Genomic DNA, 16,502 nt, shown 5'->3' on the forward strand with positions numbered 1-16,502 from the left:
GCCTGAGAGAGCACCCAGTATATCAGCTTCCAGCTTTTTAGCCCCTCTCCATGACATCACATGGGCTTGGTCGCAGGTACCTACATGTGACTTCCTGTCTAGCTCCCCTTGTATAATGCCATCTTGGATGTTAGAAGGTTCTGGAAGATTCTGCTGAGTAATTCCCTATCAGTTAATGGAATTTTCCACTATGCCACTCAGTATCTTTCAGAGATGGAATCTTCCACTACATCATCCCTATATCTGCCATTTTGGTCAGTCATGTTAGATTTTCTAAACTTAAACTACCATTAATTTCTACTTATGTTACAACTAATTACTGTTGTATGCAAACTATAGTGCCCTGATACTGTCACCACTCTTTTTATGTCCAACTGAGAGAGAGATAATTTTACCAAATTTTAAACCCCTTCCCAGGTTTTTCTGTAAGCCTCTATTCAGAACATTCAAGGCAAAAATCTCTCACTACGCTGCTGTGGGTTACTGCTCCAGGCAGCTGTCGCTTCAGCTTGGTGGTTATTTCTTCTGGAATCTTCTTCAACTTTGTTCTCCTGGCTCTGCAGCTCAGATACCACCACACCCACACACTCAGCCTGCTGGCTGTTAGCCTTATATTCAGTCTCTGGCCTTCTCTAATTGGTTGCTTTTTCAAGTTCAGAAATTGGCATAGATACTCCCTACCTAATGAGATCATCCATGCCTGTCAGCTTCATCTGTCACTGAAACTAATTGATCCTCCTCCTAGCTATTAGTATATGTCCTCCTGCTAGCACCACCCTTCAGGTATTTTGGAGAGTGAGCTGAGTCATACTTGCTGAACTTTACTTCACCCCATCTCTTATCTGCTATTGGTCAATTCAGTCTGTGTCCTTCATTTTGATACTTTCTAATAGAGAATCATTGTGGCTGCCATTTTGGATGTTTAGTTCTAAACTATTATTTATTCACTACTTATCCTAAAACTAACTACTGTTTTATGCAGGCTAAAGCCTTATGATACTGCGACCATCACTGTTATGCTAATTTGGAGAGGTGATTTTTACAATGTTTTAAACCCCTTTCTATCTGTTTTTCTGCATGTCTCTGTCCTGAATGCTGCAGGCTTTTATACAAGATCAGAGCAGCTAAAAGCAAAACCTCTTGTATCAACTATTTACAACCTTTTCCAGATCATTTATGAATATGTTGGACAGCACAGCTCCCAGTACAGATTCTTGGGGGTCCTGGTATTTACAGGTCTCCATTTTGAAAGTTTATCATTTGGTTCCCATCTTTAACCAATTACTGATCCATCAGATGACCTTCCCTCTGATCCCATAACACTGATGAAGAGCCTTGGGTGTAGGACCTTTCTTTCTGAAACTCCAAGTATACTATATCAACCCAATCACTCTTGTCCATATGCTTCTTGACACCCTCAAAAAATTGTAATAGCTTGGTGAAACATGGTTTCCCTTTACAAAAGCCAGATTGATTCTTTCCCAAAATATCATGTTCATCTATGTGCCTGATAATTATTTTCTTTACTGTAGTTTCAGCCAATTTGCTTGGTACTTACATTAGGCTTACTGGCCTGTAATAGCCAGGATCACTTCTGGAGCCTTTTTTAAAAGTCAGTGTTACATTAGTTTTCTTCCAGTCATCTGGTACAGAGGCTGATTTGAGCAATAGGTTGCATACCACAGTGAGTAGTTCTGCAATTTCATATTTGAGTTCCTTCAGAATCTTTGGGTGAATACCATCTGGTCCTCCTGACTTATTACTATTTAACTTATCAATTTGTTCCAAAACCTCCTCTACTGAAACCTCAATCTAGGACAGTTCCTCAGATTTGTCACCTAAAAAGAATGGCTCAGATGTGGGAATTGCCCTCACATCCTCTGCAATGAAGACTGATGCAAATAATTCAGTTAGTTTCTCTGAAACAGCCTTGTCTTCCTTGAGTGCTCCTTCAGCATCTTGATCGTCTTGTGGCCCCACTGATTTTTTTGGCAGGCTTCCTGCTCCTGGTATACTTTAAAAAATAATTTACTGTTAATTTTTGTGTCTTTTGCTTTTCAAAATCTTTTCTGGCCTGCCTCATTATACTTTTACACTTCACTTGCCAGAGTTTATGCTGCTTTCTAGTTTCCTCATTAGGATTTCACTTTTGACTTTTAAAGGATGTCTTTTTGCTTCTAATTGCCTCTTTTACTCTGTTGCATAACCATGGTAGCATTTTTTAACTCTGCTTGCTGTTTTTTATTTGGGGTATACATCTAGTTTTAGTCTCTATTATGGTGTTTTTAAATAATTTCCATGCAACTTGCAGCTATTTCCCTCTTGTCACTGTTCCTTTTAATTTCCATTTAAGTAGCTTCCTCATTTTTGTGTTGTTCCTCTTTTTAAATTTCATTGCTGCTGTGGTGGGTTTCTTTAGTATTTCCCTCCCTACATAGATATTAAATGTGATTACATTATGGTCACTATTATTGAGTGATTCAGCTATGTTCACCTATTAAAGTCCTTTAAGTCTTGGGTGTGATCTGAGCATTTGAAAACAGTATCTATAATATTCCTGTTTGTTTGCATTCAAGAAAAAGAACATCAGCAAGAGCACATGGAATAGAAAGCAAGATCTTTGGTTAACCAGAAAGTTGTTTAGTGCCAACAGTGTTCTAAGCACTGTACAAAACACCAAAACGAAGACAGTTCCTGCCTTAATGAGCTTAGTCTAAAATAGAAACATGCAAAAGCGAGGACACGTTGCAAAATCCAGAAATCTAGGTAGTTTTAATTTTTTTCCCTTTAATAGCAGTAGGAACTGATTTGTGTGCATCATGGAAGTAGTTTTTAGGAGGGATTTGAATGACAAGAGATTGGTGGCTTTGCAAACTGGGATGGGAAGATCACTCCACTCAAAGGTTGATATGGAAAAAGGCAGAAAATGTTGGTTGTGGGAGTGAGGAATGAAACTCACAGGCATCAAGGCTGACAAAAGTAGCACCCTGGAAGAATAGATGAGAATTTTATTGGCATCTCTGATGGAGTGCTGCTGCCATTTGCAATGTGGGTTTCCAACTGTAAGTCTTGTGCCAGTGTGCTGCTGGAGGTACGGAAATAGGTGCCTATAAGAGCCCTTTTTTCCACGTGTCTTGCAAATCTTGCTACAGTTATTCACACATTTGTCACTACATTCTGTAATGTACTCTGCATGGTATGACACCTGAGCTCCATTCAGAAGCAGCAGGTAGCACAGAACATGACAAACTGCTCACTAAGGGGAGCTTCATTTCAAAGGAGTATAAAGTTGCTTAAATATATTTATAATTGCATTATTACACTGTTGGGATTAGTAGAGGTGTTCAGGCTGGAGCTCTTTCAGTATAAATGGGAGGAGGCTACTGAGGGTGTTCTCTTTAAGGGGCCTTTAGCAATGGGTCCTCAAAGAGAACCTTCTCTTGTTGAATCATTGACAAGGACATACGCTCCAAATAATTACAGCAACAAAAGTCATAGTGCAATGGAATTTGAAAAACCCAGGTCTGTCAGCCAAAGCAGAATGGTTAAGAATAACCGTTTTGTGTGTCAAGGATAAATAGGACAACTATGTAACTTTGGGCCTTGCTCTTTGAATTAGTTGAAAGGGAAAATTCTGGTTTGGTTTGGGCCAAAATATCTAATTACTGTCTCTTATGTGTAGGCCAGGCATTGCTGTCCTCAAAACAAATCTACCACGTGGCATTGTAGTAAAAATACAATGCACTGCTTTCATCTTCAAAGCATTTACAAACTTTAACTCTTGTTAGTAAGAAAGAGCAAAGATGAATTCTACATTATACATGATTTATGCAAAGGAAAACTTTCATGTAATACCTAAGGGATTCTCTCTATGGGCCTAATCCAAAACCCATTGATGTCAATGGGCTTTGGCTCAGGCCCTATGCATAAGTACACGGGAGTGATCACCAAACATGATGTATGTCATAAATATATCTTTTGGTAATGCTTATACACAGACTGTTTACCTTCACAATTTGAAGGTGAAAGCAGGACCAAAAGAATCAGTTTTTCCATCAAGATGGTGGCCTGTTTCTCCAATGTACTCTGACTTTCACTGATAAAACAGCTGATTCTGACAGAAGCCAAGCATCTATCCTAATTCTTACATGTAGTATCAGTTTTTGATGTTTAATCATGAGGTGCTACTGGCCCATCTTGCAGGGATGAACAGAACCCTCAAAGCTGGCTTCACTTATTCTTCTTGGATCAATCCCAGAGGGTGTCATGGGCAGCTATGTCTCTCTTCCCTAGGAGTTCACTCATTGGTTCCAGCAGACCCAGCCTTATCACCTCTCTCATTCCACATATACTCCAGACTGGCAATCTTAGTTACAACTTTGTGATAGCTTTTGGCAAATGTTGACTTTTTTTAATGGCAACCACTTTACATTAGCGCACTCAGTGAGATCATGAGAAGCTATGAGTAGCAATGCCTTTCTTCTGTTGGGGATACTGCACTCTTTAGCTTGCTTACTGAACACAGACACTTGTTTTCAAACTGTCCCAGTGTTTCAGAAAAACTGGAATCTGCATGAAGTGTTCCTGGCTGAAGCTCAACCCTAGTAAGGCAGAAGTCATGCTGGTAGGAAGAGGAAGCATTTTGAGGTATTGGCAAGAGTTAAAATCTCATTCTGTAATCAGGCTCCCAGTTGTTAAGGTGTTGTACTGTCTTCAGGCCCTGTTACTCTCATTGCTTCTTATGAATACCCACATAGCAGCAGTGGTCAAAAATACTTTTTTTAACCTAGCTATGACAAGAGATGAGGCTGTCTGTGATGACTTATACCTGAATTTCTGGGTTATATCTCTGCCAAATGAGCTATATATCTTGCATCACTGCAGTGTTCAAGTGCCTGAAAGCCACATGGAAGCTACAAGTGTCTTGACACTCCACTTCAGGCATGCTTTGTAGGTAAGGTGTAGCAATGAGAGAGCATTACATAGTGCTCTACACCCTGATCTCCCTATCTGATTCTAGATGTGTTTTATTGCCATAAATTACTGCAGTTGAAGCACCAACGTTGTGCCTGATGCTGTACTCGTTAAAGCTCTTAGCTTGGTCCCGGCCTGTTATTTCAGAAGTTCTCTCTTCCTCCAGTTTCCACCATCATGGATGTGATTTAAGGGTGAGTGGGAAGGTAGAAATAGTGGGATTGATAGTTGTCAGGGTGACATGGAGGACAAGTTAGGTGTTTTTAATGGGAGATCCTAAGGTGTGGAATTCTCCATTACCACCTCCTGCTTCTAAGGCCCAATGGAAGATTGATTTTTCTAAGCAGTCTGTCTTCCAATGATGGAGTAGTAAAACAGCCCAGCAACAGTACTCTTGGAAGACAACAGCCAAGACTTGATACCATTTGAGCCTGGTGGATTATAATGGGAAGGAATTTTAGTTTTCTCTTCAGACCAAAATATTGTGATCCTTAATAATGTTTATGACACCTAGATAAAATGGTGAGAGGTGTATTAGAAATGCAGATTAGCTTTATAAAGAAGGATTAGAATTTTTTTTAAAATATCTTTTTTTTAAATGTTTTCATTTAAAAAATTCTCATTTCTAATGTTTATTCTTGGAAGATCAGATGCTTTCATTCTTATTTTACATCATCAATCTGGTACCTCATTAGGTACATCACTAAAACATCAACTCTGGTCATGAAATAGAGATTTTGAAACAGTTAAAGTTCTTAAACTCAGTAAAGATATAAACATACCTGCATATAGTAAACAAACGGCTAAACACTCAAGGCATTAAAACTAATCCCTGGAGTTTTCCTTAAAGTTTGCCTTTGTATTTTGAAGAAAGTTCACCTTTGACTTTTAGAACATCAGTTGTTGAATGTTTGCAAGCACAATTACAAATGTAAAGTGTGTTGCATTTAAAAATTCCTTGTGCTATAATAGATTGAGCGAGGAGATGAGGAAATAGGGCAATAGTCTGAGCATTGCTCTGAGAACAGTGGACACCAGAAAAGCTGTGTAATAGTTTGTCTTCTTCATGTGTTCAGAGAAGCACCAACTTACTGTGAAATATTAACTACTTCAGTGATATGCTGTCTTATACATTATTTTGATAACAGTTGAATAGTTTTTAAAAGAATAAAAAATATTTGATATAAAAATCAGACAGGCGTGGTGTTTTTTGAGAGGGGTTTTTATGCCAAAGGAGTGCACACAGCTAATTCTCCATCCCTCCCTAATTACTCTCCATAAAATGACACACTGTCATGTACTTCAGAGGCAGGCACAGGCTTGGGAATCCCCCTTTAGAAGGTGGTGCTGCAATAAATTTAATACAGCAGGCTATCTTGCAGACTCCTTGTGGGATTGGTGGACTTCTCCTTGGCCAACCACCCAAGCATGAAACCTGGAGAGCACTCCATGTGATTGCAGGGAGTCTGGCACCATGAGGTGGAGGTAGCCAAATACCCCTTTCTATATGGGCAGGAAGAGATCAATTGTTATATATTCATGTCATTGTAGCCCTCATTAGTTCAGATCTTTGACGCACCGAAATCTTTCTTAGTGTAATTCCAGTTATTGATTCTATACTAAGAATGAATTGGCTTCAATTTGTTTTCCTGTTTTTCAAACACTGAAAATGCAAAAGCGTATTAATTATAGAGTCTTACAAGATAAGCTTCATAAGAGAGGGAAGAAGAAAACAGGAAGAGCCCACAAGATACCAAAGATGATGTCTTAAAATATTTTAAGCTGAATGAGATACCAGATGCCAGTGAAGATCCATGTTCATTAACTTTGACACTATTTGTGCAGTCATAAAATAGAAGAGATTTTTATTTGGGAACTAATAATGAATGTACCTTAAATGACCAAGAGAGAATTACGATGAAGCATAAATGAGGACGTGTAGAAGGAGACAAATTCATATACATGAATATTTTTAGATATAGTTTAAGACAAAAATTGTTAACCAAAGGGAAAAAATTGTTATCTTAAAAAGATTTAGTCTAAAATTAAACAGATAAATGAAGTTTATAGACAACTGCTGTGATTGCTGAGCAAAGTAATTTTAGTTTTATATGGGGACATTTGAATTTAAACCATTTCAGTAAATGTCAAAGTGGCAGATTGTTGATGGCAAGGCACAGGTGTGCAAGGGTACGAATGAGGGGCTGCCTTTTGCCTTATTCACATTGCATCCTAGACATAGCTGGTTGAAAAATTTTAATTAAAAAAAACTTTTGTCCAAATTATTAAATTGAAAAATGTTTTTGACCAAACTGAAAACTGTAGGTGAAAAAAATTGTTGAAATTTTCCATATTTTTGATTAAAACCCAGAAATTGAAAACAAAAAATGATCAATATAGAAAAATTTGAAAAAAATTTCCATGAAAAATAATTGGCCTTTTCTAACCAGCTCTAATCCCACCACAGAGGCTGGTACCTTCACTCACCAAGTGAAGGCGCTAATCTAGGCTAGTACTTCTACCACCAACCCTAGCCATCCATAGTGGAGTGAGGCACAGGGGGATGGGCCCAACCTCTCACCTCAGCTAGGGGTGCTGGCTCAGTGAAGAGGGAGTGCATACTACCCCATCTCAAGTTGTGGTAGAGCTATCACCACTACCATGCATTTCTCTGGACCTCCCAGGGGGAATTCTGGGTCAGGCAGAATTCCTCCAGGGACTCCTGTTCCAGCACAACCCTTACAGGACACCCCCACAATGAGAGCTGTGGTTTAAAGTCAGTCTGTCCCATAAACTTCAAGATGTGTTTCCCCTTTTCTTCTGTAGGGCTTTCATCAGATCAGACATGAGATCAGGCTGTCCACTTCCACCTCCAGAAGGAGGCAGCCCCATTGACTTTGGTTCTTCAGTCCGTTCAGTGTTCACTTGCCTTTTTGGAGGAGGTGGCCCAACTTTCTTTGTCACAGGTAGTGGCTTATTTGAGAGAGAGGCCTGAGAAGGTGGAGGTGGAGGAGGGGGTGGTAGGAGGTCTTCAGTGCTGCTGCTACAGGTGGGTGGTGGAGGAGGCACAAAATCTGGAGGATCTTCACAGAAGTCAGGTGGTGGGGGTGGCAAATCCTCTGCCATTTCAGGTGGCGGTGGTGGAAAAGTGACTGGATCTGATGTGAAAACTGCGCTTCCGCGTTTGGGTTGGGCAGGTTGAAGAGGTGTAGAGCTCACAGCTGAAGATCGCCTTTGAGGCGGTGGTGGCTTTATTGAGGCGCGTTTATTCTGGTACGTCTGTGGCTGGCTGGTTGGCTGCACTGAACGGCAGCCATTGACATCATTTGGTTTCTTATCCTTTAATAAATAAAACAGAGTCGTGGTGATTGGTGTTATAGTAAGAACATTTATGAACTAATGTTGCGAAGTGATATCATTTGAATTGGCATGGAAATGCACAAGCTTATTTCAGTATTTCTCATTGTCACAGAATTAACTCCTTGTTTCAACAGAACACAGAACTCAAATGGTCTAACCAGGACTCCCCATCCTAGAAATCGAAGTGGGTTGGTGTCCTTTGGGCCAAATGGTCAGCACAAAGGCTATTTTGGTTTCTTTTCCCACAGCTGCCCATGAAGCTTTGAAAGCTGCATTTTCACTGCAAAATACCTGTTTAGAATATTAATATATCCCCTTTTTGCACGTTCTAGCACAATGACTGGTGTTACAATGTCACAGTCGTTGCAATTAGTAAAGCCTGTAAAGGAGCTTCCATGATGTTCCAACCAGCTGCCCTTCCCTGAAAATATCAGATTTTTTTTTTATATCAATAGTGTGTGTTTATCCCCAGAAGTTAAATTAACAACAAACTAAATCTGCACAATGGAAACTTGACCCAGAAGTCATCTGTTGTTCAGCAAAATTTTATATTTGTCTGCAGGGTGGACTTTCCCATGTAATACAACTTTCACTGTGCTACAGATGTTCTGTAATGCTAGGAGAAGCTTGCAATTCAGTTCTCTGTGGCAGAAGGTCATTACACTAAAAGAAAAGTCCAGCTGAAGTCTGAATGAAAATTAAGCACAAAGTCAATACTAGTAGCTACAAATTAATTAAATTAGTTGTATTAAAGCTTGTGGCAGACTCATCCATTCAAATTTGCCATGATTTTATGGAATAAAAAGCAAGTGTGGATTTTTTTTTGCTTTCTTCCTTTGTTATATTTTATTTTACCTTTTTGAGTCATTGCTACTATATTTTTGGCTAATGTTAAAATAACGAGGAAGCTACATGTCGCCAATGGATAGTGACATTTAGCTACGACAGCCCTCAACAGGTGGAGCGTGGTACCAGGGATGTATTGTAACTCTGGAGTCACAACCCTCTTGGAGTCCAGGGAGTACACCCCTTGGAATGCTGCATTGTGCTGCCTTTGGTGTGGTTGTCCAGCTTTACAAGAAGATGTGAAGTATGAGAGGGCTGTGGGGCAATATGTGCCCTTGGAAGCACACAGGGGTAGCACTCCATGGTCTATATGGGGTGCAAAAAGTGGAAGTCTAATTTTGCCCCTCCTGCATCAAAGCTAGGGCTAGGGACAGTTTGCCCCGTACATTCTTCTGCATTTGTGCCAGTAACACACATTTCTTCCACTTGCTCTCAGAACAAAAAGGTGGCAAAAAAATACCCACAACCCATTAAGCTCTAGTCACACTCAGCCACAAATGTACCGGTCATACAAGGGCTTTGATCACTCTTTTTTAAGGGAAAAAGGCAAAGCATACATCACCCATGTTACAAAAAATAAAATATAGGTTAGCAGTTCATTAGGGCTGTATTTGCTTTGGCAGAATATTAGGTGAACTTTAATTCAAAATGTGATTGCTAGGTCACATGTTAAGGATCAGTAAAGCCCCCTGGGCAAAATCTGAACATACTCTCTCCATATTTTTAGGTGACAGCTGCTAGCTGTTAACATTTACAAGTGCCCAACCTAAGCAGAAAGTGCTTTTACGTCTATTCTTGTAAATCTGTGGAATCGTTTCCTAGGATGAACACACAAGGCCAGTACACATTCTCAGTCCCAGCTGTACAGAGATGGTTGGCAGAAATAAACACAAATGAAATATATTAATTGGGAGATAGATTGTAGTCAGCTCTGTGCTCTGTTGTAGAGCAATAGGCTACCATGGTGTGAAGTTCAAGCCTTGAGTTTGGTTCTTCGGTCCCAGGCTGGTAGAAACTGTGAGCATAGCACGTTCAGCCCTTTTAGTAGGAGTGCCAGTTAAATAATGTTTTTTTATAAATGGGGATAGTGATACTGACCTCCTTCATAAAGCACTTTGAGATCCAATGATTTAAAATGCTTTCTAAGAGCTTAGTATTTGTAATGGCCTGTGTACCCCATCCTGGCTCTGAAAGAGTTAACTGAAACAGGAGAAGGAATCAGCCATCCACCTCCCCAAATGGCAAAACCAACACACTACCCCTTAATGCTCTAGTGCTTTGAAGGCACAGAGAGTGGGTGAGGCAAAATTTAGCTGTAGTGCCCCAACAGAAACCTCTGATTTGTACCTTTGTCATCTCAGTGTGTTTCTGGGCCTCCAACCTGGCAGGAGGTATGCTCTGGAGAATCTGTCCATTTGCTTGAACAGTACCTGTTATGTCTCAGAAAGAGGAAGGAGAACACAGGTATATTGAATGTGCAGAATTAACCAGAACTCAAACAATGAAGAATAAGAATTAACAAATCTGTTCATTTTCCAGCAGGGTACGAAAAGCTAGAATTCTGACAGTAATTGACCTGTCATGGATTTTACTGCATCAAAAAGGACCATGCAGAGTTACAACATTGCCTCTTGCTTGTTTTCCACCTTTTTATTCAGTTCTGATTGACTTGCTATGAAAAACAAACAAGTGAAACCGTATAGTCAAATCAATGACCATACAAATTTTACTTTAAGTGCAACTGGCAATCCTAAAGGAAACAGTATTGCAAAGATTATCAGAGTGGAATTATCAGTGTCTCACAAGGTGATGGAGGCATGAGGGTCCCTGGATTTGACTGATGGAAGTGGTAGGGGGAGTTAGGATGGCATGGAACTAGGGAAGAAGTTTGTCTTTGGGCTTCAGGTTAAGCCAGAGTGGCAAGTGGGTAGAGTTAAGGATGGTATTTTCTGACCTTTCATTGGTTAAATTCTTAATTACAGTGTAACATTTTGCTAATGCTTTTAATAGTGTTTAGTTTGAGACTTTAACTGTACAACAATACATTTTTTCCTGGATTTTTTTTTAATGGAGCCTGCTTAAATTTAGAGACAAAATTCTATATGGATAAGGCTGTCAGATCTGAGGTCTTACGATATTATGGATGGGGTCATCCCTTTTCATTAGTTGTCATTAGCTATTAATTGATCACAGTTAACTCAAAAAAATGTAATCACACTTAATTTTTTTAATTGTGATTAATCGGACTTATAACCATAGAATACCAATTAAAATTTATTAAATATTTTTGGATGTTTCTCCACATTTTCAATATTGATTTTGATTACAACACAGAATACAAAGTGAACAATCCTCACTTTATAGTATTATTTTTATTACAAATATATGCACTGTAAAAATGATAAACAAAAGAAATAGTATTTTTCAGTTCACCTCATACAAGTACTGAAGTGCAATTTCTTTATTGTGAAAGTGTAACTTACAAATGTAGATTATTTTTTTGGTTACATAACTGCGCTCAGAAACAAAACTGTGTAAAACTTTAGTGCCTACAAGTCCACTCAGCCCTACTGCTTATTCTGCCAACTGCTAAGACAAACAAGTTTGTGTACATTGATGGGAGATACTGCGACCTCCTTCTTATTTACAATGTCACTTGAAAGTGAGAACAGGCGTTCACATGGCACTTTTGTAGCCGGCGTTGCAAGGTATCTACATGCCAGATATGCTAAACATTCATATGTCCCTTCCATGCTTCGGCCACCATTCCAGAGGACGTGCTTCCATGCTGATGGTTTGTTAAAAAAAATAATGCATTAATTAAATTTGTGACTGAACTCCTTCAGGGGAGAATTGTATGTCTCCTGCTCTGTTTTACCTGCATTCTTCCATATATTTCATGTTATAGCAGTCTTGGATGATGACCCAGCACATGTTCATTTTAAGAACATGTTCACATCAAATTTGACAAAATGCAAAGAAGGTATCAATGTGAGATTTCTAAAAATAACTGCAGCACTCGACCCAAGGTTTAAGAATCTGAAGTGCTGTCCAAAATCTGAGAGGGACGAGGTGTGGAGCATGCTTTTAGAAAAGCAACACTGATGTGGAAATTACGGAACTTGAAACACCAAGAAAGAAAATCAACCTTCTGCTGGTGGCATCTAACTCAGATGATGAACATGCATCATTCCGATTTACTTTGGATTGTTGAGCAGAACCCATCATCTGCATGGACGCATGTCCTCTGGAATGGTGATTGAAGTATGGAGGGACATATGAATCTTTAGCGCATCTGACACATAAATATCTTGCTACGACAGTTACAACAGTCCCATGTGAATGCCTGTTCTCACTTGCAAGTGACATTGTAAACAAGAAGCAGGCAGCTTTATGTCCTTCAAATTGTAACCAACCTTGTTTGTCTGAGTGATTGGCTGACCAAGAAGTAGGACTGAGTGGACTTGTAGGTGCTAAAGTTTTATATTGTTTCATTTTTGAATGCAGGTTTTTTTGTACATAATTCTACATTTGTAAGTTCAATTTTCATGATAAAGAAATTGCACTACAGTATTTTTAATAAGGTGAATTGAAAAATACAATTTTTTGTTTTTTACAGTGCAAATATTTGTAATTAAATATAACATGAGCACTGTAGACTTTGTATTCTGTGTTATAATTGAAATTAATATATTTTAAAATGTAGTAAACATCCAAAAATATTTAAAATAATTGGTATTCTATTGTTAATGTGTGATTAATTGCAGTGTTATTAACTCAGTTCACAGCTGTGAATCTTTGTATTTTCTCTAGGAGGGAGTTATGGGAGGCTTGAGAAACCAAATAAACTGCAAAGTAGTAGTAAATGTTTGCTAGCTGGCTAAACTAAAACCCTGAGAGAGTTTTGCATGCTGTCAATGTTGTGTAAGGGCCTGTGTATAAATGTCAATGTTGCCAAACTGAATAATGACAAAATAGAGCTTGTGGTTACTAGAAAAAAGAAACTATATAGTCTAGTATGGATTAAATGAACTCTCCAGTTTAGTCTGGGGCCTTTGGAAACTTCAACATGTGAAAGAAGTAGACATACCTCCTTGATATCTGATGCATAAATTTCTGAACCTCAATAGATGGTCTAGTTTTCTTAGTGTAATTTACTATGCTGAGACCCAATGAAGATGGAAGAAAGGCCTTTCAGAGTTATAGCATCTTTATGGATTACATTTTCAGTTGAAGAAATAAGATGTAATCTACAATTTCCATATCCTGTGCTTACATCACGAGAAACGTCAGTCACTGCTATTGCATGGTTACAAAAAGTATGATAGCTTGAGTGTCACACATACTCCTATCCAAGGTGATACACTCTGAGGCCAGAAGGGACTATCGTGATCATCTAGTCTGATCTCCTGCATATTGCAGGCCACAGAACCTCAGCCACTCACTCCTGTAATAGACCCTTAACCTCTGACTCAGGGTATGTCTACATCTACAATTTTGCAGCGCTGGTTATTACAGCTGTATTAGTACAGCTGTATAGGGCCAGCGCTGCAGAGTGGTCACACTTACAGCAACCAGCGCTGCAAGTGGTGTTAGATGTGGCCACACTGCAGCGCTATTGGGCGGCTTCAAGGGGAGTTAGGGGAACGCGAGAGCAAACCGCGGGGAAGCAGGTCTCCTTCCCCGCGGTTTGCTCTGGTGTTCCCCGAACCCCCCTGCAAGCAGGTCTCCTTCCCAGCGGTTTGCTCCGGTGTTTTTTGAACCCCCGTGCAAGCAGATCTCCTTCCCCGCGGTGTGCTGTCGCGTTCCCCGAACCCCCGTGCAAGAAGGTCTCCTTCCCAGTGGTTTGCTCCAGTGTTCCCCGAACCCCCCTGCAAGCAGGTCTCCTTCCCCGCGGTTTGCTCCGGTGTTCCCCAAACTCCCGTGCAAGCAGGTCTCCTTCCCAGCGGTTTGCTCCGGTGTTTTTTGAACCCCCCTGCAAGCAGGTCTCCTTCCCAGCGGTTTGCTCCGGTGTTTTTTGAACCCCCGTGCAAGCAGATCTCCTTCCCCACGGTGTGCTGTCGCGTTCCCCGAACCCCCCTGCAAACCACGGGGAAGGAGATCTGCTTGCACGGGGGTTAGGGGAACGCGAGAGCACACCGCGGGGAAGGAGACCTGCTTCCCCGCGGTTTGCTCTCGCGTTCCCCGAACTCCCCTGCAAACCGCAGGGAAGGAGACCTGCTTGATTACCAGAGAGGCTTCCTCTGGTATGCTGGGATACCTGTTTATTCCACGGAGGTAAAAAAAAACGCTGGTGAGTGTTTACACCTGATGACCAGCGCTGGATCCTCTACACCCGAGTTTCAACGGGAGTACGGCCAGCGCTGCAAACAGGGAGTTGCAGCGCTGGTGATGCCCTGCAGATGTGTACACCTCCTAAGTTGCAGCGCTATAACTCCCTCACCAGTGCTGCAACTTTGTGGTGTAGACAAGGCCTGAGTTACTGAAGTCCTCAAATCATGATTTAAAGCCTTCAAGTTACGGAGACTATACCATTTACACTAGTTTAAATCTGCAAGTGACCCATGCCCCACGCTGCAGAGGCAGACAAAAAAATCCCAGGGTCTCTGTCAGTCTGACCCTGGGGAAAATTCCTTCCCACCCCCAAATTTGGGAATTAGTTAGACCCTGAGCATGTAGGCAATACTCACCAGCCAGACATCTGGGAAAGAATTCTCTGTAGTAACTCAGAGCCCTCCCCATCTAGTGTCCCATTACCAGTAGCTGGAGATATTTGCTGCTAGCAGTCACAGACTGGCTATTTGCCACTGTAGGCAATCTCATCATATTATCCCCTCCATAAATTTATCAACCTTAGTCTTGAAGCCAGTTAGATTTTTTTACCCCCCACTGCTTCCCTTGGAAGGCTGTTCCAGAACTTCACTCCTCTGATGGTTAGAAACCTTTGTCTAATTTCAAGCCTAAACTTGTTGATAGCCAGTTTATACCCACTTGATAGGTTTGGAAAAGAAATAGAATATGTTGCTGAGGCCACATTTATATTAAAATACTACAGCAGATTCTCTCACAATGTAAGGCACAGAAAACTGACTGGAAAATAAGGACGTGATTCTCAGAGGTGCTCCCATTGAAGTTAAATGCAGTTGTGGATTCGCAGGCCCTAAAACTTCTAGAAAGTCTACATCAGGGGTCGGCAATCTTTCAGAAGTGGTGTGCGGAGTCTTCATATATTCATTCTAAGTTAAGGTTTCACGTGCCGGTAATACGTTTTAACATTTTTAGAGGGTCTCTTTCTAGAAGTTTATAATATATAACTAAACTATTGTTGTATGTAAAGTAAATATGGTTTTTGAAATGTTTAAGAAGCTTCATTTAAAATTAAATTAAAATGCATAGCTCCCCCAGACCATTGGCCAGGACCCGGGCAGTGTGAGTGCCACTGAAAATCAGCTCACATGCCGCCTTTGGTATGCATGCCATAGGTTGCCTACCCCTGGTCTACATGATATTGGTCTACATGACAGTGGTTCTCAACCAGGGGTCCGGGGCCCCCTGGGGGCCAAAAGCAGGTTTCAGAGGGTCCACCAAGCAGGGTCAGTATCACTCTAGCTGGGGCCCAGGGAAGAAAGCCGAAGTCCTGCTATGCAGGGCTGAAGCCCAGGGCCCGAGCCCTGCCACCTGGGGCTGAAGCCGAAGCCTGAGCAACTTAGCTTCACGGGGACCCGTGTGGTTTGGGGCCCCATGCAACTGCCCTGCTTGCTACTCTCTAACACTGCCCCTGGCTTTTATATGTAGAAAAACAGTTGTGGCAAAGGTGGGCCATGAACTTTTTATAGTATGTTGGTGGGGGGCCTCAGAAGGAAAAAGGTTGAGAACCCCTGTTCTATGATAGTTATTTCTGCATCAGAAAGCACTGAACTGTGATTTCCTTCCTAACTGAAACCATGTAACTATCTGGCTATAATTTATCTAACAGCCAGTTTAAGACCCAGTCCACCAAAACAGTTAAATGTGTCTCACTTTAGCCACAGGACTAGTCATTGAGACTAAGGGTATGTCTACACTACGAGATTATTCCGATTTTACATAAACTGGTTTTGTAAAACAGATTGTATAAAGTTGAGTGCACGCGGCCACACAAAGCACAATAATTTGGTGGTGTGTGTCCATGTACCGAGGCTAGCGTCGATTTCTGGAGCGTTGCACTGTGGGTAGCTATCCCATAGCTATCCCATAGTTCCCGCAGTCTCCCCCGCCCATTGGAATTCTGGGTTGAGATCCCAATGCATGATGGTGCAAAAACAGTGTCGTGGGTAAATGTT

General features: G+C 40.8%; 1 protein-coding gene across 4 annotated transcripts in view; it reads right to left on the reverse strand.

Annotated features, from left to right (window-relative positions):
• The window catches only part of APBB1IP (amyloid beta precursor protein binding family B member 1 interacting protein), a 130,367-nt gene that overhangs the window by 4,100 nt on the left and 109,765 nt on the right, over window positions 1-16,502 (reverse strand). For 2 of the 4 annotated variants that reach the window (XM_030550297.1, XM_030550299.1), the window contains exons 13-14: window positions 10,528-10,619; window positions 7,354-8,313 (exon numbers count right to left, since the gene is read on the reverse strand). In XM_030550297.1, coding sequence (XP_030406157.1) covers window positions 7,771-8,313; window positions 10,528-10,619 — 635 coding nt within the window. In that variant the 3' untranslated portion in view covers window positions 7,354-7,770. Of the gene's footprint in view, window positions 1-7,353; window positions 8,314-10,527; window positions 10,620-16,502 lie in introns of those variants that run through there. The other 2 variants (XM_030550298.1, XM_030550300.1) reach the window with 2 other exon arrangements.

Source organism: Gopherus evgoodei, chromosome 2 (genome assembly GCF_007399415.2).
Source record: "Gopherus evgoodei ecotype Sinaloan lineage chromosome 2, rGopEvg1_v1.p, whole genome shotgun sequence".
Taxonomy (NCBI): Eukaryota; Metazoa; Chordata; order Testudines; family Testudinidae; genus Gopherus; species Gopherus evgoodei.